This window comes from Zonotrichia albicollis, chromosome 1 (genome assembly GCF_047830755.1).
Source record: "Zonotrichia albicollis isolate bZonAlb1 chromosome 1, bZonAlb1.hap1, whole genome shotgun sequence".
NCBI classification, from domain to species: Eukaryota; Metazoa; Chordata; class Aves; order Passeriformes; family Passerellidae; genus Zonotrichia; species Zonotrichia albicollis.
Genome location: NC_133819.1, coordinates 38070379 through 38096890, shown reverse-complemented (window position 1 = coordinate 38096890; position 26512 = coordinate 38070379). Strand labels below are relative to the sequence as shown.

At 39.6% G+C, this 26512-nt stretch overlaps 1 protein-coding gene across 3 annotated transcripts in view; it reads left to right on the top strand.

The window, feature by feature from the left end:
- Positions 1–197: 197 nt before the first annotated feature.
- Positions 198–26512, top strand: part of ZNF385D (zinc finger protein 385D) — a 413388-nt gene continuing 387073 nt past the window's right edge. The window contains exon 1 of one of the 3 annotated variants that reach the window (XM_014273930.3): positions 198–300. In XM_014273930.3, the coding sequence (XP_014129405.2) occupies positions 282–300 (19 nt within the window). In that variant the 5' untranslated portion in view covers positions 198–281. The other 2 variants (XM_014273923.3, XM_014273932.3) reach the window with 2 other exon arrangements.

The window sequence follows — 26512 nt, the reverse complement described above, 5'->3', positions numbered from 1 at the left end:
AGCAGATTTATTACTAAAATTGCAAACAAAAGTTATGCGCATTATGTTTCTCGCACTGCAATAATCTTTTTGCAGAAATTTTGGCGGCCCCTCGCCAAAGACAGAGGGGGGACTCGATGGCCGGAGGAGTGCCCTGGACTCTAGCGAGGAAGAAGAGGGTGCTCCGCGGAGGTGAGGGAGGAAGGGAGGCAGGCTGTTGTCTCACCACACATGGTCTTGTGGGAAGTGGGAATCTCAGGTTGAGTTACTCATCGGTATGGAGTCAGGAGTGTGCACAACCAATGATTTTGATGGCAGGAGGTAACGTACACATGTTTTTCAGGGAAGGTGCTGTAGGAGGACTTGCCGGCGGGCAGGAGGAGGTTTGCGCCGCGGGCTGTCATTTCCCAAGCGCGGAATTCTTCTCATCCCAGGAGCGCATCGCCGCCGCCTCCGATGCTCTCGCTCCCTACGGTAGGAGCGGGGGGCTGGCGGCGCACGGACCCGGCCGGGCAGGGGGGCCGGCGCGGTGCCCGGGGCAGCTCCGGTGCCCGGAGAGCGGGGCGGGGGGCGCGGGGCGGCGCTGCCCGGGCTGGGCGCTGCCCGCCCGCGCTGATTGACACCGGCCCGGGCGGAGGCGGGTCCGCGGGGACCGCGCCGCTCCCGCCCGCCGCCGCCGCCGGGCAGCGCGTCCCGCGCTCCGCCGCCGCCCCCGCGCTCTCCCGGCGGGATCGCGGAGCCGCCGCGGCATGGCCGGCGCGCTGGGCAGGGGGGCGGCGAGCTGGCGGATGCGGAGCGCGGCGGGCGGCAGGAAGGAGAAGGCGCCGGGCGCCAAGCCCCAGCCCCAGCCCCGGCACGGTAAGGGGGCGGCCGCGGCGGGGCTCGGCGGGACGGGAGCGCCAGGTCCGCGCGGGGCAGCCGCGAGGCCAACTTGCCTGAGACTTGCAGTGCCCGGCCGCGGCTGGGGGATCCTTTGCTCCTTTCCCCTCCAGCGGGTGCGGAGGGAGAGGCGCCCCCCGCTCCCAAATTCCGCCGAGCTGCGCCTTATGTCTTTTATTTGCCGAGGCGAAAGGAGAGGAACGGTGTTCGCGCGCGTTTTGGCATCTTGCTTTGACAGCGGCTTCTTTGATAATTTTTGCAGAAAGCATTTCTCATCTGGCAAACGCCAGTGAACCTGAGAAGAGTCCCCGAAATCTCTTTTGGCTTTCACGATCTGAATGCCCGGAAAGCACTGTTGAAAATATTGCCCTGTGTGCTGTTGTCTCCTCCTCCCTTACTTGTTCGGGAGACAGATGCTCTCTTTGAAGGCTAAACAGCCTTCACAGACAGTTCTCCCAAAATCAGATCCTGACTTTGAAGACATAGAGCGGAGTGGTGTTTCACGAACTATTGAAAGCAGTTGTTGAGGTTCATGACCCTTGTGTGCTAAACACTGAATGCAGTTTACCCAGAGCCAAAGCTGTCATGTACGGTTTCCTTACTGTGCTGCTTGGCTGTCACCGATCTCTGCTGTGAGGAACAAACCCAACTGTTTGTGGATCTGGTTGCAGTGTCTGGAAATCTCACTAGAATTTGTTCTAGCTGTGTGTTCCCCATTGGGTTTTAAATCCACTATTCGGATAAGTGGGTTTGCAGGGGTCTCTGACCTAATACTTCAAGGGTAAAGTAACAGCTTGTGCTTGAGTTCTGCGTCAATTTGCATTTGTTTGTTGTTTTTTATGTTAGTCCCCAAAGTAACTTTGTGTCTTTTCCTGAGAAGCTAATTTGGCTGAAGGAGTGATTTGTACTCTTTACAAGTCCAGAGGTTGCTGTAGCTCTTTCAGTTATCATGATTAAAAAAAAAATGTTGGGATGATGGGGAGCCTGGTACCTCAGGTGTTGGCATTTTAAGAAAATGCTTGCTAAGAAATTAATGCACTCAAATGCAGGTCTGAAATGAAAACAAACTCAGTGTTTCTTCCAGGTGACTGTCACCTGGGTGTTTCTGAGCTGGAGTGCTTCTGCAGCAACAGCTCCTTTTCCACTTTGCTTCTTTGTGCCCCTTTCACAAGCCAAAAGAGGAAACAGACCAAAAGTTGGAACAAAGATTTTGTCAGTGGATGTCAAAACCCATCTAAAATAAATTCTGTAGGGAAAAAAAAGTGTTGTCCATTTAGAGAAGAAAAGTGGTTGTTTAAAAGTAATTGTAAATATTTATCCTATTAATTCTGAGTGTAATGCTGGTAGTAGGGACTCACATGTTGATGTTGATGGGATTCCATTAAGCTGGGTACCTGTTATATGTAGGTATTACACAGTAGCTAGGCACACAGACCAAAATAAAATTCTGGATGTAGTGAATTCAGTGGGAATTTTGCCACTGACCTAAGAGGAGCCAGAATTGAATCCACAGACTGTGTAGTGTGAGGTGTCGGGGCAAACTGAAAACATTTGGCTGATTCAGCGGTGCAATTGTGGCAAAGTTTATAATCCTGCATATGCTGCTATGATTAATGTATTATCATAATAGCTCTAAATTAAATTAGTTAAGTTATGGAGTTATAAAATTACTTGGTTCTAATTTACCTTAAGAAAAAAGGTGTGATATGATGCAGTCTATCAGGACTGCTTCTTATAAATGTTTTCTAAAGTATCATATTGTACTGAATTCACGTTTAAGTAGTTACTGCAAAAGCACAGAACACTGAATTACACTGAAGCCCATGCACTTTACATCCTTTCAACTGTCATTTAAAAATAAGCACTCTATTGTATTGCCTTTGCAAAGTGAACTAGACTTAGTCACCAGATCATTTACTAACCTTTGGCAACTCCAAATGCAAGGTAAAAATGAAATTAGAGTAATCTGCATGTCCTTAATACTGATTGTGCGCTATAGGGAAATAATTGGGGTGAAAACCATAGATGTGATATTCCTTTAGTATGCTTACAAAATTTTCAAAGTTACAGAAAGACTCTCTTTTCCAAGAATGAACTTTTAAGTAAATTTCAGCTTTTGTAAGCAGTGTTGATAAATTCATCATGCAGGAACAGAACGCTTCCTTAAAATGTTTAAGCTAAAGCATTAGAGGGGTTATAAGTGAAATACAGCTAAAAGTAAAATTGTAGTATATGAACTGCCAATGATTTTTAACTAGCAAGGAGACTGACACGTTGGATTCATTTATACCTGCCTGCATTCAGTTATCAAAGTGAGGTGGGAACTGTTCACAACAGAACTATGTGAAATACTTCAAAATTTGGGAAATAATGTTTCTTGGGAAGTAGTATTTCTTCCTAATCTCTGTTTTTGCTACAAAACCCTTTCAATGGGCCACCGTCCTGCCTTGGTAAAAGGTGTCATAGCTGTATGGATCTCAACAGCACTGTTATGATTGACACCATCTGCAGACCATGCACAATATTTCTGTGTGTGTTTGGATTAAGATATGTTTATTTGGGCATCACTTAAGGATCTAAATTGGCAGGGTGCATATTGAGTTGCAGCTGAGCAAACCTGCCATTTAACTGAGTCAAGTTACAAATATTTTCCAGCTTTGACATTCTTCTCACCTTTTACAGGAGGACTTATGGAGACTTTTTTATACTTTTCTGATATTTAAAAATACAAATATGAAAATGTCCTTGTGATCTCATGTGTAAAGTTCTTGTTTTACAGGATTTTTGGTTTCATACCATGTGAAGCAATATAAAGCAGAACTAGCATTCCCACCCATTGTGATCTATACAGTAAATGAAGTCTTGTCAAGATTCCAGCAAAAAGTTCAAGATCCTGTTGAGATGATAAATATTAAAGAGTCTTGTAAAAAGTCAATTTTAAAATTATTTAATGTTGGGTTATCATTGGCAACTTACCTGTGAAATTTCCAAAGAACTTGAAAACTGACAGCTGCAGCCAGAATTCTATTACAGATTCTCTTTAGGCAGAAGAGATTAAGAAGAAACATAATGAAAAATATGTACATAAAGTAATATTTTAGTGTACTGCTTGAGAAAACTTTGAAATATTTGTATGAGGAAACTTTCTCCCTTGAGAAGCAGCTATGGAAAGATTGTGACTAAAAGCTATGAAATAGAAATAAGTTTTAAATTACTTTGTATCACCAGAAAGGACTTCTGGAGAGAAATCAATGTTTTATATCTCTTTTAAAACTATGCAAAAGTTAGTATAAAAACACTTACCACGGAGAAATAGCACAAGTAAATAGTGCTGGATGTGTGTATAGGAGTGTGTTGTCAACACAGGTGCAGTTTTAGACAGAAAACAATTACTTTCAATTTATTTGATTTTCTTTAGAAAGAGCTCACAACATGTGCCATATTTAGACTGGCAAGTGCAAGTCCTCTGTGCCTCAGCCAGCACAATGAAATCAGTTGGTTTTATGCAAATATGTTGAATTATACCTGGATAAATGATTATGAGCTCCAGCAACACAGACCACTGTTTCACCTGGATCTGCTGACTAATTTTAGTCTTCACGTATCTAGAGCTGTCACAGAATAAGACAAAAACTGTTGTTGCCATATCTGTTTGGTGTAATGGAAAGGTTGTAGTGTGGGAAGGGGGGAAGTCAATGTATCATTGCTGCAGAGATGTGGTCTCTTCCAGCTGTGGTGAACTGCTGGGAGAATGGAGAGAGAGGAAAAAAACTCTACAAAGCTGTTCATAGTTCTCCTCTTGAAAGAGCTTAGTTGTATGCACATGCGCAAACATCAAGGTTGCTCCTGGACTGGACTAATTCCACAGTTAGTAAGGAATTTAGTAAGGAAATTAAATTATGCTTGAGCTTTCCACTTTCAGATGTTCTCATCTTTTTACATTCCTTCTTGAAATATTCAAGAACGTGCTTCAGTATTTTCTGTAAGCTTTTCCTCGTCTCTCCCTTCTCTGTCTCCTGGGAAATAATGTTGTTGGTCGTGTTGAGGTAGTCATAACCAAATCTTCTGTTTTGCTTGAGGCATAGTTCTCTCACCTCACTTTTTACATGTGCCTTATTGTAGCATTTGTGAAAGTAAATGTCTGAAATTAATGCAGGTTTTATAAATATATATATATATATGTACTTAATATAAAGGAATAGAAGTTTTCTTAAAGCAAGTAAACATCTTTTCTGTGATCAGCTGGAATAATCTGCAGGTAGGTTTTAAATATTGAAACATTTTCCTAGCCTATATGTTCAGAATGTGTGAACATTGATGTTTTTTCTGTTTACATCTACTGACACTTTGATGCCTCAGCCACTTTTGGGGTCTCATTAGTAAGGCAGTGTGTTTGCTGTGTAATGCAGACTTTGCTCTGAAGGCAAGACTTTCCAAACAAATGGATGGGTAAGGAAGGATTTTTGGCCATCTCCAAGAGGGGTTGGTTTACCAAACATATTTTAACTTGATTAGCTTTTCCCTTTTTCCTTTGATGTAAGTGCTAGCTAGCTTGTACCTCTTTCTGTTGTTGTTTCTGGTTTTCTGTTTGTAAAAACTTATTTGTTTATTTCTTTTGTTTTGTTTTCAAATTTTTCCCTGTAAGAAAGGTGATACCCTAGTGGATGCCTAGTTCACAGAAGAGGATATTTATGATACTGATAAAACCTAGCATTATAACTTCCTCAATTAGAGATAAGTAATCAGAGCTGAAAATCCACAGATTATTCTAAATTTTAATTTATGATAGAATTAAAACCCCACCATCTAGATCTTAGAAGCAGACTCCAAATACAGTTTTCTGATATTTATTTAAATCTAATTTTGGCACAGAAATGTAGTTAAGAAACCCAAGACTTCCCTTCTATTTCATAACCAGACATTTTTTTCTGACTTTTATTTTTTTACAGAATATTTGTCTAGTTTTAGTCAGACAGAGTCTCAAGTCACCTTGCTGGGAAGTACAAGGTGTGATCTGAAAGGAAAAAAGAAAGAATCACTTTCCTGATCATTTGACTTTTGCTCTTGAATATTCTGAACTAGGTGAAATGATTACTCTGACAGAACTATAGAAAATATCTCATTTCAGTACATTTGAGAATATTTTATATTTTGAGTAACCCTGACTCCAGGGCATTTTATACTTGATTCTGGAAGTTTCCAGTCCTATATTCAGTTTAACATCTCTGCCTTTGTCTTTCCATTTAGCCTTGCCATGTTAAAACAATGAATCATCTTGTCCATTAACTACAGTTGGAATGTCTGTTTATGCACTGAATTTGTTTTGTCATGTTGCCTTAATAATTGATTGGAACTGTGGCAACTCCTGACTGCTTTCCCATATGAATTTGGGCTATTCCCAGTGCTGTTCTGAGCAGTAGAAGCATAAGCTATCCCCAGACCTGGAATGTCTTTACTCTCTAAGGATTTAACTTGTCTTTCTTATGAAACTGTAAGGCAGCATTTTCATTTTCTGCCCTCATGCATATGACTTTGTGTAGAGGATGTAATATTTCTGATAACAGCTGAACAAGGAATGTTGTTATTGTAGGCTCACTTTGATACATTCTATTTTGTTGATGGATTTTAAATTGGTGCTGATTAATATGTTGAATCATTAAATAGCAAGTTAAATAAAACTATAATGGCATTCTTTGAATAATTTAGAGAAGTGGCATGGTGCAAAGGAAGGGGCTACAGGGCAGGGAGGCTGAGCCAGCAAATGCAAATTTGTACCTCTTGCCTTGTGAGTGAGCTTGAAGATAGCACTTTGGTTGCTATTTAGGCAGTGTTTTGAAAATAAATGCTCTTTTTATAAAAAGGCATTACACTGGCAGTTCGTTGAGTTATTTAATAGCATTTGCCTTAACTATGTAGTAGTAGAATTGAGATTATTTTCTTTACTTACATGAAAAAAAATCTTTGTTTCTTTTGGAAGGTAAATAATGAAGGATCTTCTTAATAAAAAAGCCCCAAATACTGTTCAAAATGTGTTCTTTTTAAAGTGGCTTTGTGATCCTGTCTTATGCACTGTGATACCTAAGAATATTTTTGTATGTTTTCTATGACCAATTTTCATTGAGTTGTTGATGCCACATTCCTATGGAAAGCATAAAAAAGTAGAAACAAGGAGTAAGAACTAGTGGGTAGAACCTTCTCCTGAAGGCAGATTAAAGTAGAACTATTAGTTTGTGATAATGAACCCAAGAGCCTGTGGAAAAAAGCAAGAAAAAAAGAGTTGTTATTGTTAATGACTGCATTGTGCTTTGCTGTGCAAACCATTCCAGTATTTTGTTCAATACTTATTGCTCTGAAGCTCTGAAACTACAGAGCTGTCTAAACTGCTGGCATTTGTAGTGAGGGGGAGGAATGGGAGGTTGAGAAGAGATACTCCTTCTCCAGAAGTTGGGTTGAGTAAATTCATGTAGTGTAACCAGATGTCCTCATCAGTTTCATCTCTTTGGCTGATTGTCACTGTGGTTTCATGTGGGAGGTCATGGTTGCTGCTAGACAAGAAGTGGGTGGGAGTAAAATTTTTTAGGAGGTAAGTGAGAGGAGGTTCTGCAATGAGAAGCTGCACACAGAGAGATCAAGGGACCCCTGCGTTACATTCGTATCAGCAGGACTGCAAAACAGATGAGATGCTGTGTTCTGGGATGGGCAGAATGTTTCAAGACTTCTGCATCATTTTAAAATATAAGACATCTTCATAATCAAGTCCTGACATCAGTAATGTGTTCCTTGCAATGTTCAAACCTGAATTAGAGGGAATGGGAACACAGTATTCAATTTTTATTTAACTTAGAGGTGTGAATTTTTGGCTTTCTAGCTACTTGGAATTCCAAGATATATTCAAGCCTGTAAATCCATTTAAAATCTGGAAGAAAGTGGTTTTTTTAGCTCACTATATGTCTTTTAGGGAAACACGGTCTTTTCCAATCCTGATGACGTTGGAATTCTCTGTGGCAGTCCAGCTATTGATTTCAGTTAACACTGAACTTGCCTGAGGGATGGTCAGTTGTTTGCGTTAACGGTACTGCTGGGTGCAGCCTAAATTGCTTTGAGCATTTGGCCTACAAAGGCAAGTTACAATGAAGCAAAAGAGAATTTACCACTGTGTATATTCATTGTGCAGTTGTGGAGGATTTGTTGCTATTATTCACTGAGAAGTGGTAATAATCTGCTTAGAACAGAAACATATATTGTTGGGGTTTTTGTTTGTGTTGGTGGTCTTTGTTTTCTTAATGTCCAGGCTGAAAAGCTAGTCCCAGCTCAATGACATTAATTTTTGGGAGAGGACTGTATTGCAAGTGTAAAGGTGGCAGAAGGATCACCTTACAGAAACTGCAGTGGCTGGAGTGAAATTCTGATCTTGGAAGGGTTTGATCTTGTGGGCTGTAGCTGCTTGCTGCATGCACCAGATCAGGGAGCTGATTTTTCAGGCTTTCTGAATTCTTCTGTTTTGGCACAGGGAGAGAGCACACAAATGATCTCACAGAAGAGATGATTAAGTGACACCTGAGAGCTTTTCAGAGTTCTTAGCAGCATTGAGCAGTTGTTCCACTGTGGGGAGGGTTAAGCTGAAGCAGCATCCTTGACTAGCTTTTTTCCCCTCTTATTCCTGCACCAACATTATGCCAGTTTGATGGCAGATGGACATTTTTAGCCCAAGGCTTTTGTATTCTGCAAACTCAAACTCTGTTTTATGATTTTCTTAGCATAAAAAGAAGAAAGTGGCAAAATTATTTATTGATGTATTTTGACAGTCGTATATGGTTCTTTGATGGTTCTGGTTTGTTTGTTTGTTTTGTTTTTTTTTTTTTTAATCTAGTTAAAATATTTAGATCCAATAAGTTCTGATTGTATTCAGCATATCTAGTGGAAACCTGAGGAATACATAGAATGATTCAGGTTGGAACGATCCTAAGGAACATCTCTAGTCCAGTCTCCTGCTCTGTGTCAGCTGTGAGATAAGATCAGATTGCTCAAGGCTTTCTTCAATCCGTCTTGAAAACATCCAAGGAAGGAGTGCACAAAGCCTGGCAACAGGTTACTTTTTCACATCAAAACCCCAAAGAGCGCCTGATAATTTTGGAAAAGTGGGAGTTCTAGATAACTGGCATCTTCCTAGAAATAAGTCCAAGAGTAAGTGGTGCTAAAGTGATTCCACTGATGATCTGAAGTACCACTTACAAAATATAATGAAAGCTGTCTTATTTTGGGATGTTCCAGAAAAGATACTCTGGAAAAGTAATAATTTGCTAAATCCATAATGTTCTGAATAAAAGTAAGTCGAACTATTCCTAGGCTTGCAGCCCGTTATCTGAGTTCACCTAGAAACTTAGTTAACTTTTTGAGAAGTACAGAGGAGTATGCCAGCTGTCTGGCCCTTCAACTCTGCATGAACCAGAAGTGCAGGTAAGGGTTTGTGATGAGAAGGGTCATGGCAACCTGAGCAACTGAAATATTCCAGTGTCATTACAGCACAGGAGTCTCAGGTCATTATGGAAAGAGTCTGAAAGACAATGCTTTACTTTTTTTTTATTTGGTTTTGGTTTTGGTTTTTTGGGTGTGTGGGGTGTGTGTCTTTTTGTTTTATCCTGTCTGGGTTTGTTTGTTTTGGGTTTTTGGATGCTCCACAAGGTCCCAGCTTTGGGGCAGTAATGAGACCGCTTGTTCTGATGTTCCACTAGACAACCTGCCCCCACAGGGTGGGTGGATTTCTCTGGACGTCCCCTGTATCTGGCTTAAGGAATTTCACAAAGAACCAGCAGCTCAGCTCCACTGCATCTTTATGTCCTGGTATCTTCTTGTGTACAAGCATACAAGTAAATTTCACAACTTTCTGTCAATATTCTTATGTAAGAAATCTCCATGTAACATAGCCTGGATGCAGTAGTACAACCTTGCTGGTAATATATTTTCCTGATATAAAAGAGTACTGTTTTTCTTTAAGAAGTACATAATGACTTTTGGTATTAACTGCTATTGTCCCACATATCCTAATTAATTCAGCTATTTGTTATAATTAATTTGTTAATGCTTCTCCAGTCATGTAATAAGATACATTGGCCCACCAGCAGTCTCAAGGCACTCATGTTAAAAGATTGTTTGGAGACTCACTTTCATTGGTTAATAATATTTTAATAAGACCTTTCACTGAGCTTTGTGGCCATTAAAGTCTTATTTTTGAATTTTTCTCTTCCTTCTCTTGTCCTCAAGTGTTTGTTTGTTTGTTTTGTTTTCTTTAAATCTGACATCAGATTTTATCTTTGTTCCACTGCTCTTTGCAGGTTTTGTTTTTAACAAGTAGGTGGGTAAGAACTTCTATCAGTACAGATATGATTCAGAAATCTTTGATCAGTGGTTTTCCTTGAAGCCTACAGTCCTGGTAATACTTCAGGTTTCAAAGCTAGGGGCAAAAGATGATTGAGAAACTAGTAAATAGAAGTAATTTATGGTAATAAATTACTTCTATGGTAAATAGAAGTAATTTATGATTTTCCTAATAAAGGGAAAACATAAGAACTCTATCTGCTACCAAAATTGTGAAAATTTGGCAGTAATGCAAATCCCAAGATGGATTTCTCTCTTTTCTGAAATTTTATGTGTTTCTTGAGAATTAGCATTTGTACTTCAACAGTTGTTTTTTAAAATGAGTCTATGTTTGAGAAAGGGTGTGTGAAGCCAATCCATGCAGTAGAAGGAATTGCTGTGTACTAATAGCTTTTTCAGGAATGTGTGTTCTCTGGTCATAGCTTACAGACCCTGAACCTGGCACAGAAGAACGTGCAGAGCGAAGGGTGCCATGGGGAGCTCTCACTGCCGGAGCAGTGCTGCACTGTGCGTGTCTGTGTTTGCCTCACTTTGCTGTTTGTGTGTTTTTGCCACAGAGACATGCAGCAATCCCAGCAGGCACTACTGAGCAGCGTGGCTGAGAGCTCTGCTGCCATCTGTGTTAGCTCTGCCTGCTCCTGTTGTGTGCTTGCTTCCATATGTGTAGTTCAGCACTTTGTCTCTGCAGCCATTGGAGTAATAGATCTGAAAACAGTTGTGATAATTGAATGATGGCAAACAGTCATTTAAGAAGTTAATTACTTTGTTTTCAATCTATGTTCTGTATTTATTTTTTTTCTTCTCTTTAATATCTCCTACTCTTTCAGAAACATTTCACGAGATACTAACGCTCAGTCCAAACTTGAACTCATCACTTTTGGCTTTGTACGTCGTAATAGCCTCCACAGCAACCACTGTGATGCCATAAACAGAGGATTTGACTTCAGGTGAAGAATGTAGGCAGTAAAAGCAGAATAACCCATAAAGGAAAATGTGGGAGGAAGGGGAAGACAGGGAAAGTGATTATTTTGGCTTTCTGTGTAGCGATACACCACCCACCCTCCTGGAACTTTTTTTTTAAATATCTTTACTGATAGCTGAAAGAAAATAGATTCTTTTATGATGTCAGAGTTGAACCTCCATTTTAGACAGTATAATTGAAAATATATACAAGTAATAGAGTTTTATTCTTCATGAGGTTTCTTTTTCTCTCTTTCCATTCATTTTTAAAAAATCACTTTAGTAAATCCACCGTGGGAGGATAGTTTTGCTGCTGTACTTTTCCCAGGATGCAGCAAAAGAAATTGCATTTGCAGTTCACAGAGAATGAAATTAGACTTGCTCTGTCCTGATAATCCACTACTCCTACACCCAGCACATTTCTGGGAGAGACTTTTGCTTGCTATAAGAGACATTGCCCTGACTGTACTTGCACCTGCTCTTGTGCATGAAGGAACAGGCATGGATTTGGGCCCACGTAGCCCCCAAATTAGAATTAGGCACTGCATGGAGTGCCTCTGTGTGGGTCTGTCTCCTTCCTCTCTGAGGCGTTTTTCATGGAAGGGGACAGTTCAAACACATCACTTTGTTTGCTTGTAGGGGTTGAGACAACTTTCTGTTCTGTAATAAATTTATACCTGCTCAGAAATACCATGGCCTCAGAGAGCATCTGGCAGCTGAAGGATGTCCATTTTCGCCTTGCATCATCTCATGTTCAACCCATAGTTGGGTGCTTGACTGTGAAATCAGTAGAAAGTAATTGGGAAATGCAAATGACATTATGGCATCTGGAAGAGTGGACTGGGATTTTTGTTTTTCTTTTTTTAGTCAGACACACTCCTTATTATTCTCGTTGAATAATAAAAGCTTTCCCTTTAACCCTTCAGCCATCCATCCATTAGAGATTATGTACATAAACCTTTATTTCTTGTCTTTTGTGTCTAGTCACTTCTTTTTTTTGAGCTGTGGCTTCTCAAAAGCAGCTTCAGTTACACAAACACTCAAATGACCTCAGTGCTCATGTAGCAACTTAAGTACCTGTGTGCCAGCCTGCACAGCAATAAGTGCTTCCTTTTCTTACAGAACAGAAATTGAATGCATATAGTGCCTATGGAGGAAAACATTCTCAAATAAGAGCAGAGAAAGCTTAAGGATCAGCAAGGATTTCCATTTAATATAATGCTGATCCTGTGCTCCACAAAGCTGGTTTATGTGGGGACTCCTACCCTAGATCGATCTATATATCTATATCTATATCTATATCTATATCTATATCTATATCTATATCTATATCTATATCTATATCTATATCTATATCTATATCTATTTGTTCAACTATTCCAGCAGTTTTCATTTACATTTCAAAGGCAGAGAGAGACTGAGAGTACTCATATTTGTAATTCCAGTATTCCAGTAGTCCCTCCATCTGGATGGTTGTTCCTGTGAAACTGACACAGTCTGGACAATTTTCATCAATTTCATATTTTCCATCTTCTCAGATGAGCCTTTAATCCCTTGCTCGCTGATCCCTGGTTTATAATCAGATTTGACAGCGATAGGATGGCAGTAAATATCTTGATATAAAGGTCTATAACAAAGTAGAACTGTTGTTTCTCTCCTTACTCCTTGGTGAGGTAAAATTTTATTTGTGAAGTGTGAATAACTTTGAAGCATAAAGCTGCCTAGTTTGGGGCCATTAACAAGTGGATTTATTAACAAGTGAGATGTTTATTATTTTTTTCCCCTCTTAAAAATAAAAATAAAAGGCTTATTTGTGACCTACTTCTTAATATTTCTGGAAATTCATTTGATATCAACTTGACTAATTATTCTGTTTCCCTAGAGGCTGATAGGATACTTTTCCAAATAAGATCTAAGATAATAGTTATTTGACATGTGGATAATAATTTTCATTCCTGATTAAAGCCATTCTGAAATAATTTTAATGCCAATAAATAATAATAATAATAATTTTAATGTCAATAAAAACCTTATTCTTAACTGAATAAGATATATTTAATAGTTGCATTTAGCAAAATCTGCCCATGGTTTGGTTTTTTTTCATTGTTTTGCATACATGTGTTAGCTGCATAATTTCTGTGTCTATTTTGCTTCCCATCAAAGTGGAAAAATCCTTTCTCTTTGCCTTTTAAGCAATCCTCTGCACAATCTTACAGGTCAAATTAATGGTAAAAATATTCAAAATGGAAGATTGGAGATATACACAAAATGATGAGCATACCCATCTTAAGTGTAAGCTGTGCCTATGGAATAAAGCAATTTTGTTCAAACAATAAGCTGTAATCAGTCATGTTTCATTTTAATAAAATTTTTTTCTTGAATAATTTTTCCTGATTGTGGCTCTCCTTTACTTTTTATATTCTTATTTATAATTTTGGTGTTATCCCATTCTAGCCTGTCTGCCCATGCTTAATCTTGGGAGGAAAAAGATTCTAAATAAACTGCCATATTTTGTTTCTTTCTCTCACTCTTCTTTTCATGCTAAAATAATTTCAATGTCTATACTGTTCCAGAAATTCTTCCCCCTTTATTCAGCTCCCATAACCTCAGTTAAATCTGAGCTTCAGTCTCAGAGACAGGAATTAAAATGTGGTTTTTGTTTCTTTCTCTCACTCTTCTTTTCATGCTAAAATAATTTCAATGTCTATACTGTTCCAGAAATTCTTCCCCCTTTATTCAGCTCCCATAACCTCAGTTAAATCTGAGCTTCAGTCTCAGAGACAGGAATTAAAATGTGGTTTCTTCCTCTCCTGCTTAAGCCCATCCCTTTCCTTTTAAGGATTTGGTGTTCTTGCCACCTGTGTATTCAAATGTCCATCTGGCACACTACAGAGTTTTCTAATTCTTTTATATATATATATATATATTCTTTTATATATATATATGTTAATTTTCTTTTCTTAAAGAAATTTGTGGTAGTTTTCCTGTATGTAAAATTATTCAGTATTTTTCTTTACAATTATAATGAGAGTCCAAATTGTGAGCCCAATGAGCTCCAAATTCCACACTTGCATATATAACAGTACTGTAATTTTCATTTATGCTTTCTCTTGGTTTTATGCCAATAACTTCAGGAAGATCAAACATTGTAAACTTTCTGGGTATAACTTTAGAGATAGAACAGAAGATTCTGAGGAAGCCACACTCCTAACTGTATGCTTCAAACCCAAACTCCAATCACCTGATGCACAGAGAAGTGCTGGTGATGATTGTCGTCTTTGGAAGCTGCTGTTTTCCTTGATGTTGCTGTGGGAAGAGGTCTTTGTTGTTTTGGGTACATATGAGTTAGAGAACTCTGGAAATTGCTGACAAAAAGGGTGAATCTGATTTAGGACATTTCCACAGATTTTGTGGGGGTAGGGAAGGGCTGCGTTAGTGCTCATCACTGGCAAATGGTAAGAGCCTTTTTTATTGGGTCATTGTTTCTGACAGCTTCATCCAGCTGCCTTTTCAGTTCTCTCTGGACATGCTGTTACAGAACTTTGAGAAGCAGACTGAAAAGTTGCATGCAGCAAATGAGCAGTACAAGTTCCTTGTTAATGCTACTTTTCCCTTTGGCAAGCTTTTCAACTTCAGAGAGTATATTTTTTCCCCTGCACTTGGAATTAATTTTGTATGCCTTGACAGCCAAATTATTTGCTGTAGGAGTAAACCACCACATCTGTCCCTCACTGAAGCTGAACACTTTGACTGAGCTGGTCCTACCAGCCCACGATAGCATCAAATGGTCCATGGGCGAGAGGAGAATCTTCTGGTAATAGGGAATTGCAATTTGTATGGGCAAATACAAAGCTGAGGTGGAGTTCTACAAATGGGGACTAGTTGCAAATAATTCAGCATTCAGGAAAAAGTGATAACAATCATTTTTCATGTCAGCATGTGGCTGACTTTTAATTAGCTTGGAATTATGCTTTGCTGGTTTAGGTAAAAGACAGTAAAGATTTTGTCAGCTGAAAATTAATTGCTCGAGTTTTTTCTTGCAGAGATTATTACTAAAACCAACACAATTCCTACTAAAAACTGGAATTCTGTATCATATATATTTTTATATATGTTATATCCATATATAAATTAAACATTGATGTATAAGAAGAGAGTGCCTGTTGCGGAAAAGAATGTGCACAACTCCACATGAGTGGGGATGCAGCATTGCCTGACTTGACCGGTTATAAGTGGTTTTCTGGCAATGAGTGAAGAGCTGAATTTAATGATTTAAACATACAGAGACCTATGGGCAATGTCTGCACAGTGATTATTTGCATTTGAGAAATGGGAACAGGTATCCAAGGAATTTACTGAGGTAAGTTAATAGGTTTTTGAGTGTGCAGAAAGATATATGTACTCTGGGGAAAGGTAGCATGTGACCAAATATGAATGCACAGGGCTTGAACGTTGTTGATACTTTGCAAAATTGCTTATCAATAGCTTATTGAGTAAACAATTTACTTTAGTAAATGTGGAATATTGTTAAGTGATGAAATAAGAAATGTGATAGCAGTGATAAGGAGGGTGATAGCAAAGACTGTGAGTAACAAAACAGTAGAATTAGGACAGCAAAACCTCACACACAAGGTTTTATTTCCAGATAAAGATCATTCTACAACTGAGCCTGCACAAGGTGAGTGCAGTATGCTTAAAAATGAGATGTGGAAAAGAAGAAATATTGAAATGGATCAAAAAAGTGAAGAGGACTATAATGTACAGTGGTCAGCAGTAATCATCATTCCAGTTCATTCCAGTTGAAAAAAGTATTTTATAAATGTCTTAATCACAGAATGAAACAGCAGAGAGAGACCATTTTAGGTTTCCCTTAATCAAAGCCAGAAAGAAAATGAGAATTCTGAGCTAAAAGTCTTCGGGTATCTCTGCTCTGCCTGTGGAAACTGACAGGTCTCCAAGCAGGAATGTGATGATTTGTGATAAAGCTAATTCATACAGTGAAACTGTTGCATGTTTGTATATTTATCAAATTTGTAAAACATGGAGGAAACCAGTGAAGGCAGCTTTTCCACATAAAGTTGGAATCATTAGATACCTATCAGGATAACTAAATTAGCAGCTTGTTTTAGTTTATCTGTAAGAGGACAGAAAACTGTAAAAGACCTGCATTTTTCAATAGACCAATTAACACGGAACAAGTAGTGAATAAAGAGTGACTGTCAATACTCATAAAAAAATATATATCTACTGAGGAGTCCAGGCTGAAAGGGAGGTGTGTTGGTGTGTTTTTGTTTGTTTGTTTGGGGGTTCTTTTTGTGTTTTTTTTTTCTCTTTTAAGTCCAGAAATATGATTCTTGCACAGACATAGTTGGGATGCACCTAGAACTTTGTGTATCTGCCAGAAGATATCACTAAATAAGAATGTCTTTGGAAGTATCCTGGCATTTGAGATGTTTCAGAGGAAATTGAACCAGGCACTAGGGGAGCTCTTAGATGTTGATATTGTTGCTGGTAATGTTGCTGCAAGGAAAGGAAAAGTCTGGGAAGAGGCAGTAGAATACTGTGAGGTTGGAATGTAGCAACTCTTTGGGGCACGCCAGGCAGTGCTTGTGTCTAAATCAAAGGATGAAAGGGAAGAGTAGCACTTGTGGGAAACCAAAGCAAGATCAGAGTGCTTTAGATCAAATCCTGAGTGCCAGTGGTTCCAAAACTTTGTGCAAACAGCAATGTTAGCTGCACTGTGATACTTCTGGAAATTGCCCAAAATGGGCGCTGGTGTAAAGAGTGTACATGGTGGGGTTTGCTAGCAGAGTCTTTAGAGACACAGGCAGCTACAGGAGAGTAGAACTGGGAAAACAGATCTACCTAAAGACCAGTGGTGAAGGTTAAAATGGCAGATCCATGGCTGGGAATGTGTGACTGCTCACATTACTTGGGAGCCAGACAGAAGCACAGCACAGGGACTGGCAGTGGGATCCTTTATTGCCTCTTGCAGTCCATGGCACTACAATACAGCAGGCAACACATGGAAGTGATTAATTCCAATCTTTTATGTGTATCTCTTATTTGTGCTTTTCCTGTCACAATTTCCTTCTCCAGGTCATCCCAGGCTTGTTAAGTACTTTCAGTACCCCCCTGTATTTTCTTGTCCTACTCTCTGTCTTCTAAGCTATTCACATCCAGTAATCTTTTCCAGATTCATGAGCAAAAAGTATGTCTTCCCAGTCTAATTGTCCCAAAAAACTCCTTAGCCGTCCTCAAAAAATTACACCTGGGAGAGATACTGAACAAAACAAAAAGTCCAAAAAAATTCACCAAAAACCAACCAACCAACCAAAAAGCCCCGGTCAAAGTTTGGCAAGGTTCTAAACTGGTACTTGGCTTTTCCTGATTAGAAGTGATGGCAGCATTGATGTTCAGTCTTACCAGGACTATTACAGTGCTTTGTAATTGCATATTTTCACATACATTCTGTCTAAAAAATTGTTAAAAGTTTGAAGGACCAACTTATGCCTAGCACTCACACCTCGGATTAATAGGAGACATTTAAAAAGGGACTTAATAAGATCTAGGGAAAAAAAAAAATACACTTCTGTCTGACACTTGTCCACACTTGAGTGTGGAAGTCAAGCATATGTCTAAGAGAACAAATGCATTTTTTTTTTCTCTTAAATGTATTGTTTGTTTGATAGTGTTTGTGGGCTTTGTGTAGATCTTGTGCAATAATATTTTTTTAAAAATTAAGCTACTACGTTTTGTGATTTCAAAAAGAATGGAGGTACAACAGGTGAACATGCATTGAATTTCCTTTTTGACCCTGTGTATATTTTCTCACAGGGAAATTCAGCATGAGCTTCAATATACTCTATTTTTAGTGTATTTTGGATCTCTGTCTTTAATTGAATTAAATGAATGCATGAATTTATTACACTTGCCTTTTTATTTCAAAACCGTACAGCCAGGGAGTAGAACAACTGCCTTCTAGAAAGTTCCTACTTTGAGAAGAAAGTTTGTATCCAGAATAACTCTGCCACTTCAGGAAGTTTTTGCTCTGAAACCACTGGACCAGGTTTGCTGGCAGGATTTGGGACCCTGTGGAAGGAAAGCAGTTTGTGAAGAACTGCAGCCTGTGGCAAGGACTGGTGTTGGAGAAGTTCATGAAGGTCTCCTGTACGATGGACCCCACCCTGGAGCAGGGCAAGAGTGCGAGGTGTCAGTCCATCCTTGTGGAGGAAAGATTGGCAGAGATTGTGATGAATTTGCCACAGCTCCCATTTCATATCCTCCTGTGGTAGAGAAAATGGGGAGTGAAATTGAGTCTGGGAAGAAGGCTGGGCTGGGTGGAAGGTATTTTAAAATTTGGTTTTATTTCTCATTTTCCTACTCTGATCTGATTGGTAATAAATTAGTTAATTTCCCTGAGCTGAATCTGTTTTGATTATGACAGTAATTGGTAGATGATCTTTCCCTGTCCTCCGATTCATGAGCCTTCTGATGTATTTTTTTCTCCCCTGTCCAGCTGAGGAGGGAGTGAAGAGCAGCTTTGGTGGGGATCTGGCATCAAGCCAGGGTCAGCCCAGCACAGCTGGGATAATTTACACAAATTTGCGGCAGGTGGGAACAGAGTTGAAAAGGGGCATCAGAGTGAGCTTGGCTAGCACTGTGACCACCCTGGCATTAGAAATCTCTCACAAAGGCTGATTGGAGAAAAGCTGAAAGGGGAGATGAAGAAGCTCTCTCAGGAAGTAAGGTTTTCCTGTTTTTCTGCTGGTCTAGCAAGATGAAATGGTTCATACCATGGTCAGATATGTGCCAGAGAGGGAATGGGAATGCATGGTTGGGACAAAAATGCAGGCTTGGCAGGCACATTGGACTGGTTCAGGCATACAACATCAGTGAAAAGTCACTGTCCTGTAGCTGCAAACAGGGCAACAGCATTAGGCAATGTTTTTGCCATGTTTTCCTTTTCGCATTGCCATATCACCTTCTTTTACTCCCTTGCAATTTAAGCCTTTTGGAGGCATGCCTCAGAGCAATGTGGTGACTGTGTGAGGATATTATATCCTCTATTAGCCACTCTTTCAATCCAGAACATGCCAAGTATTGCACCAGGGCTCTGTATGAAAATGCTTTATGATGACCCAAGTGCTCAAAAGGAATGTCATCTGATACAGAAGAGAGGAAAAATACATGGACCGTTTCTGAATGCTGGTATGGAGGGTTAAACTGAAAAAATAGTTTTGTTTAGAGTGTCTTGAAAGCATTCAGGGTAGCATGACCATTATAGAAGGAAGTCTTAAATGACTGCTGAGAATCTGAAACATCTCTAAGGAGTGAGAAAGGATAAAGATGATGTGGTTTTGATCTCTAGAGTAAGTACCAGGAGAAGGTCAAGAGAGTGCATTAGCTAAGGGAAATATCTCGAAAAAGGCAGGGTCATGCAGGAAGGGCATTTGGGAAAACACAGAAATAACTCTTCAGGAGACTTGTAATGATGATGAACATTCCTAGAAAACTAAGTACTGTGGAGTGTGATGAGGACGGGAGGACAATTAGAGATCACTGAACTCTCACAGCTTTTCTGCAGCATTTTACTGTCTAGGAGAAACTTGACCTTTATGATTTATAACCTATTGAACTAACATACAGCCAGTTAGAGCTTCAAACATGTTCTACTACAGCTCTATTGCAATTTTATGTTTTACTGTTTACATTCAATTAAGCAACATTTCTATTTTGAAAAACATGCTAAGGCCATTTCTCTGCAATGCAGCTTCCTCCTAATGATATCAGTTCGTGATAACTTGTTTATGTAAAGGCAGAGCATTAATTTTCTTACTTACAGCAAGGAATACTTTTTCCTGCCTTCATACTCTCGATTCCAGCTGGGAGCATATGATGCAGCTCTGACCCAGATTCACCTGCCATCTGGACTACTTTTTAGAAACACCCTTTTTCATTGTTTGTAGCATCAATAAAACCGCTTTAGCTTTGCCCCCCTGTCCATTAAAGAGGTTCTCAGATATAACTGCACAGATTAAGGCAGAACACAGCTGATGTGTATGACAGAAACAGCTGCTGCTTACAAGTATTCAGCCTTGTCACCTCCAGTTCCCATTCAGTCTCACAAGTAACAAGTCCTCTTCGTTAGGAGGAAGTGGAGCTGTGTTTGCAAAAATCCTGGTCTATGTGACTTCACTGCTCTCATGCTCCAGGCTGACACAGGCTATTTAGCCAGGCTGTGAATGCCCTGGGGAAGACCAAGACCTCATTTCTGCTTTCTCATTTCTCAAATCTCACATGATTTGAGGTATCAGAGCAAAACTAGTTAGCTGCATTTCAGTATCACATCTGATGAAAAAGACTGTTCAGCACAAGGTAAAGAAAGAGCTCTCCTATTGCTGGAATATTTTGAATGAAGAAGTTTCCTAAAGGAATGTTTCTTGGCTATGCGTTTCTGTGTTGCCACAGATAATCAAAGATCTAGAATGTTACTTTTGCCAACAGACCCTTTCTAGCTTATCAAGCCTCCAACTGTTGATGACTGCTAAAGCTGGTCTGTGAAAATTTGGAAAATACACCTCTTGATTCTTACCTCCCATAGGGTTCCTTGTTGTTGTTATAACCATTTCCTAGCTCGTGAAAGACAATGCAATTGCATAACAGTGAGGAACAGAAACGAATTGATTGTTTAATGATGGTCAGCAGTGTGATGTGCATTGGAAAACTGGCATATGGTAATATGCTGATTTTAAAGAAGTTTGTAAGAAAAGGAAAAGCCTTTTACAGATATCTGATATTTAACCGGTGTCACTGAACGTCAGCATAGATCACTTATACTAATTTTGCAGGATTTTTTTGAATGCCTCTCAGATATGTATGCATTTATGTGACTTTTTAAGTGAAATTATCCTGCTAAAATTTAAATGAACATGTGGCAGCTGTCTGGTTTTTAGAAAAAAATAGCGTATAGGTTTGCTATCCTGAGTTATCAGAAAGCTAACACCTTTGGGTAAAAACTAGGTATCATTTTGAATTCAAGGTCAAGTGTTTTCCTTACAGTGTCTGTAATTCAAGAATCGCTTGCTTTAATTTATTTTTTCTTTTCCCTGAGTCCTTCAAAATAATAATTTTAACAACTATAATAATCTCCGTGTGGAAAAACTTGAAAAATTCACTGCAATATTTTAGATTTTTTGACCTAATTTAGAGAACTAAGGACTTCAGCCTTTTGGATTAAATTCAATCAGAATTTGACATCTACCAAACACTGTGCCAATTGTTATCTGTAAATATGAAACACCTATGAGCTAGAGTGAGGTCATTGAAGAGAAACCAAAGAATTACAGGTCCAATTCATTGTCAGTTAAAACATGATTTGAATTTTAAAGTAAATCTCCTGACATTAGCAATTGCCAGGGCTTTTCAGAGTCATGAGGCAGAAATCACTATTGTATGCTTTCGTGTTGTAAATGATGAGATTCACACATTTGTGTCACAGTCTAGCTGAGAGAAAAACAAAGCTGAGACCATCTGAAATGAAATCATGTTGTGATTTGTGCCAGATGGGTGCCTGAAGTAATTACAATGTCAGTGCTTCCTAAGTAGGGTAACGATATGGACCTAATGCTGGTCAGTCTGGAGAAATCTGTTTTGATGAACTTTCAACTCTATTTAGCTCAGACATATGTTGAAAGATAGCCTAATGGGATGTTACTGCAATCTGCTGCTTCTTACCAAGGCTTTTGAATACACTGCTGCCATAATTGTGCCAGTGATGGTTTGTACAAGTATTGAGACAAATGGGCTGAGGCCTATTGTTTTTATACTTGGTGTGAAATCTAGAGAAATAATCTGTCACTTGGGTATTGTGGTTTGTTATAAGCAAAATAGTCGAGACTTGGGAGCCTTTGTTGAATTTAATTTTTTATCAGTTAGGAAAAACCTCTGATCATGCATTTGGGTATTGCAGGGGAAGCAAAAAGAAAGAATATAACAGTTAAAAACATCAAGTGCTTTCCTTCCCCTTCCCCAGGATCAGCTTAACCCAAACACCTATTCTAACCCCTCCATAGTCTTGGTTTCCCTTATTTTCTCTTCAGATTAGGTTCAGTCTTCCCCACTGCCTTTGGGGAGGTGAAGTGCAAGAGGGGAGGTCGCGTCCCAAAATTGCATATTTTTGTTCCTCTTCATTTTACTGTTTTTCCCCACTGTTCTCCTTCATCATGTGCTACTCTAGAGAAGGGCCCACAGGCCAAAGAAGTGCCTTTGGGGGTGCAGCTGCCCTGGCATGGGTTCCCCACAGCTGCAGTCCCTTGTGGTGTTGCTGCTCAGCGTGGGTCAGCCATGGTGCAGTCCCTCCTGCCCAGAGCCTGTTCCCAGTGACGTTTCCAGGGCTCTGTGTCCTGCTCATGTGGCTGGCACAGGCACTCTTAAACCTCTTTTAAACCTGCCCGAGATTTTTGGGGATGATGGGCTGTTTATGCTTGTTTCAGAGGCACCTGGAACCGTCTCAGGGTACCTCTGTAACCCTCTTCTACCAAATCCCTGCTGTTGATGCCCAGTATGCAGCTGTAGTGCAGATTTTCCCAGTCTTGTTTTAAAGTTTTAATCTGCAAAAGACAGTGCACAGAGGATGTGAACCTGCAACACTGCATTTTGTAAGGAGTTGGAGGAAATGGTTAACTTCAAGGCAGGGCTGTTTGATGAATAGCAGATAAATAAAGAGGACTTGGTAAAGAATCATTTCTTAAATCCCAGTTGTGTGTCATAGTCCTTGTGTTGTATTGACATCAGTGTCATCTTTCACCCTTTAATAATGAGACAGCTGTATTTCCTCATGGACTCCTTTAGGATGGCTTCTGACAGGTAAGCAGACTGCTCATTTATCTTAAACCTCAGCATGCTTCATGCTCTTCTTCTTCTTTTGCTGCATTTTAATATATTTGCTGAGACAGCCTTAGCTTATTGGGATGAAATAATTTTTCAGTAGGCTGAGGCAACAAAAGCTTGAGCACCTGGGAGTGGGTGCTCTCACACCCCTGGCACCTGATGGTCTCTGTAACCTGGGATTTCAGCAAGGGTATGTGTCCAGTTTGCTGACCCAGGATACACAGCTCATTCTTTGTTTCCCTCCTAAATCTCTACAGAAGTGTCACAGCCATGTCATCTAAAGAGCTTCAGGCTCAGCTAGCTGCTGCTGGGATTCTCTGTGTGGACTCAGTAGTGTTGGTTCTGAAGTTGCTGTCTGAAGTGCAATGCCCTTGTGAGGGAACACTTCTTGAGTGCTAACACTTCATGTGGGTTTGAAATGCTTTTGGAGTTTGTTTTCTAATTGGCCATCATCTAAAGCTTATCTTTCCTTTAAAGAGGGAAACTGGGATTTGAGTGTCTTTTTGAATCTGACACACCAAGTCGAATGCTTCTAGATGGCAGGTCCTGTGACCAATATATCCTATTCATTGGAACAGAGCAGTCTATTTTAGAAATTGTCCAAGGCCTATTTTATTCAAAATGATCTATCACGCTGGCTTTACATAAGCTGAAGAAAATATCTTTTGCAAAGCTGACTGAAAGTCAGTAGACCAATTTGTGTAAAAAGAGTTCGGCGTTTCAATTTAAAATTATATTGAGGATGGAGGAGAAAAGGAGAGACCTTTTTGTGCTGAAAGTTAAGATGAGGACAAAAATAATTCTGGCATAATGGTCTCACCCTGGAAAATGGGATTTCATTAAAATCAGCCTTCAGCTGAATCTATCAGAACTGTCAGTCACAAGAAGAGGTTGTTAGACATGTAATTACATGGAAAGATTCTGGGTCCACAGCCTGCCTGTTTATATCTTCCATGATATATATAACTCCATGATATATATACAGTTTTTGATTTGAGAAATATGAGAATAGTTTATTTAGTCAGAAATGCCAAAACATTGAATTTTTATGGAGAGGGGAATGTGCTGCCTTGTTCTGAAATCTGTGAAGACTTTAGATTGTTATCTGTGAGTTTATATTGTTTTATGCCTTGCAACTCATCTCTAGTGTCGTTGAGTTTGATTTCAGAGGTGATACCTATGAGTGATGTTGAACATGGCTTAGTATTTAAGCGTATTGGAGAATCTGTGACTTTGGCAAGACATTTGCTCTGATGAGGCTAGGAGGTTAGGTGCACATGTAATCCCAAGAGTTTCTCAGATGGGCAGAGAGAAACCTTTTGAAATTCAACAAAGGCAAGTGAAGAGTTCTGCATCTGGGGAGGAATAATCCACCAGGTCAGCCTCCAGTAAAAGCTGAGGGCCTACCTGTTGGAAAGGAGGTCTGCTGAGGGGGTCCTGGAGGACAACAAGCTGTTGATGAGCCAGCAGTGTTCCCTGGGGGCCAAGAAGCCCAAGGGAATCCTGGGGTGCATTACGAAGAGCATTGCCAGCAGGTCAGGGGAGGTGATCTTGCTCAGCTAGCGAGTCTGTGAGGCCACATCTGGATGCTGTGTTCACTTTTGGGCTACTCAGTACAAGAGGGACCTGGAACTCTTGGGGCAAGGGGCTGTGATGTGTAGGGGTTGTTTAGGAGCACCTCTCTTGGGGGGGAAGACTGAGCTGGGCCTGTTTAGCCTGGAGAAGGCTGAGAGGGGGGCCTCATCAATAGATGTGTCTGAAGGGAGAGCTCCAAGAGGATGGAGCCAGGATCTTAGTGGTGCCAAGAAAATGAGAAGAGGGTACAGGCAGAAAATGAGAAACAGAAGGGTTCCACCTGAACATGTGGAAGAATTTTATTATGAGAGTGATGGAGCACTGAAACAGATTTTTCAGAGAGTTTTTGGAGTCTTCCTCAATGGAGATATTCAGGAATCATCTGGACACATTCCTGTGCAATGTGCTGCAGGCTGGCCCTGCTTGAGGAGGGAGGTTGGACCAGATGACCCTCTGTGGTCCTTTCCAACCTTATCCATTCTGTGGTTCTGTGATCTTCAGGAAATCAATTACGAATAACTGCCAAAACACTCATATCTATTATTGAAGTTGTATTTATTCTAAGATAATATTTTAAAAAGAAAATTATCTCTCATATTTGTAAAATTTTCTGTAGTAATTGAATCAAAGGACTTTATGACACTAATTGAAAATGGGAGAGATCTTAATTATAGTATTAAAGTAATGTATAATAATTTTTTTTGCTGTTTTACTACTCTTTCTAAATTGCTGGCTATGTTAATAATTTCTTTGAGTAAAGTGTTAATGAAGTAGTGATTCCTACATAGAGGGAGAAAAATTACTAACTCTAAATGTTTTTATTTTCTGTGAGGGGTATTTGACATCCTTGATATACACAAATAGATTGGATTTGCCACTTAGCCACTTGATTTTATGTGACATACTATCAAACTTGTTCTGGCTGAATGTAGCGTAATTTCCACAGAAGGTGGTGGTACATTTTGGATGTAGCTTTGAGGGCTTAGGGACTGGGTGCATTTCACTGATTTATTTTAGTCCACATATTCAAGCCAGTGGAAAGCTAAGGCTCTCAAATTTATCTTTTATGTGATCTGAGGAGACAGTCTCCTCACCAGTCTAAGCATAGCTCTTAACAAACAAAGGCTCTTTATTTGGAAGAGTAACGTGACCAGAACATGTACTGTGGTTTCAAGAAACAAGCCAGTATGAGTGGTTGGTTTTGGTTTGTTTATTTATTTTCTTTCCCAAGCTATGGGGCTCTAGATGATATTTAATTTCCCTTTCAAGCCAAACCTTTCTTTGACTCTATGATATGGCTATATGCTCTTTTGCACACATAATATATCATAGGCTACTTGGTCTTCAAATAAGACAGATCATTTCTTCCAAGAAGTTTCCCAACTGTTCCCTAACATCTGCAAAAGCTGTTGTTTTCCTAGCTGTTCCTCCTGCTCCTTAACATCTGTAAACTCATCCTAAGGTGAAAACTTTTTTTGGTCTAAGAGCTGTGAGATGTCTCTCCATTTGCAGTGTTGTATGGACTCATTTGAAAATTCTACATATCAAAATTTCAACATTCAGTGTGCTTTATTCAGCATATTGAGTGCTGTTGGAGGGGCAAAATCTATATATACCAGACTGAACTTACACAGGCATTGAGTGATGGACAAAATAACTCAGAAAAGGAGCATTTTCCTTGAGAAAAAAAGCCTCTAGTAGACTTGTTTTTCAAGAAAAGTGCAAAAAAATCCTTTAAAAATTAACATCAGTGCTAAAAGAAGAAACTCATTAGATACTAAGTGCAGTGAAGACATTGGTGTTATGGCAGAATATTGTTTTGAGTATCACCCCCTAACTCTCAGCTGTTCTC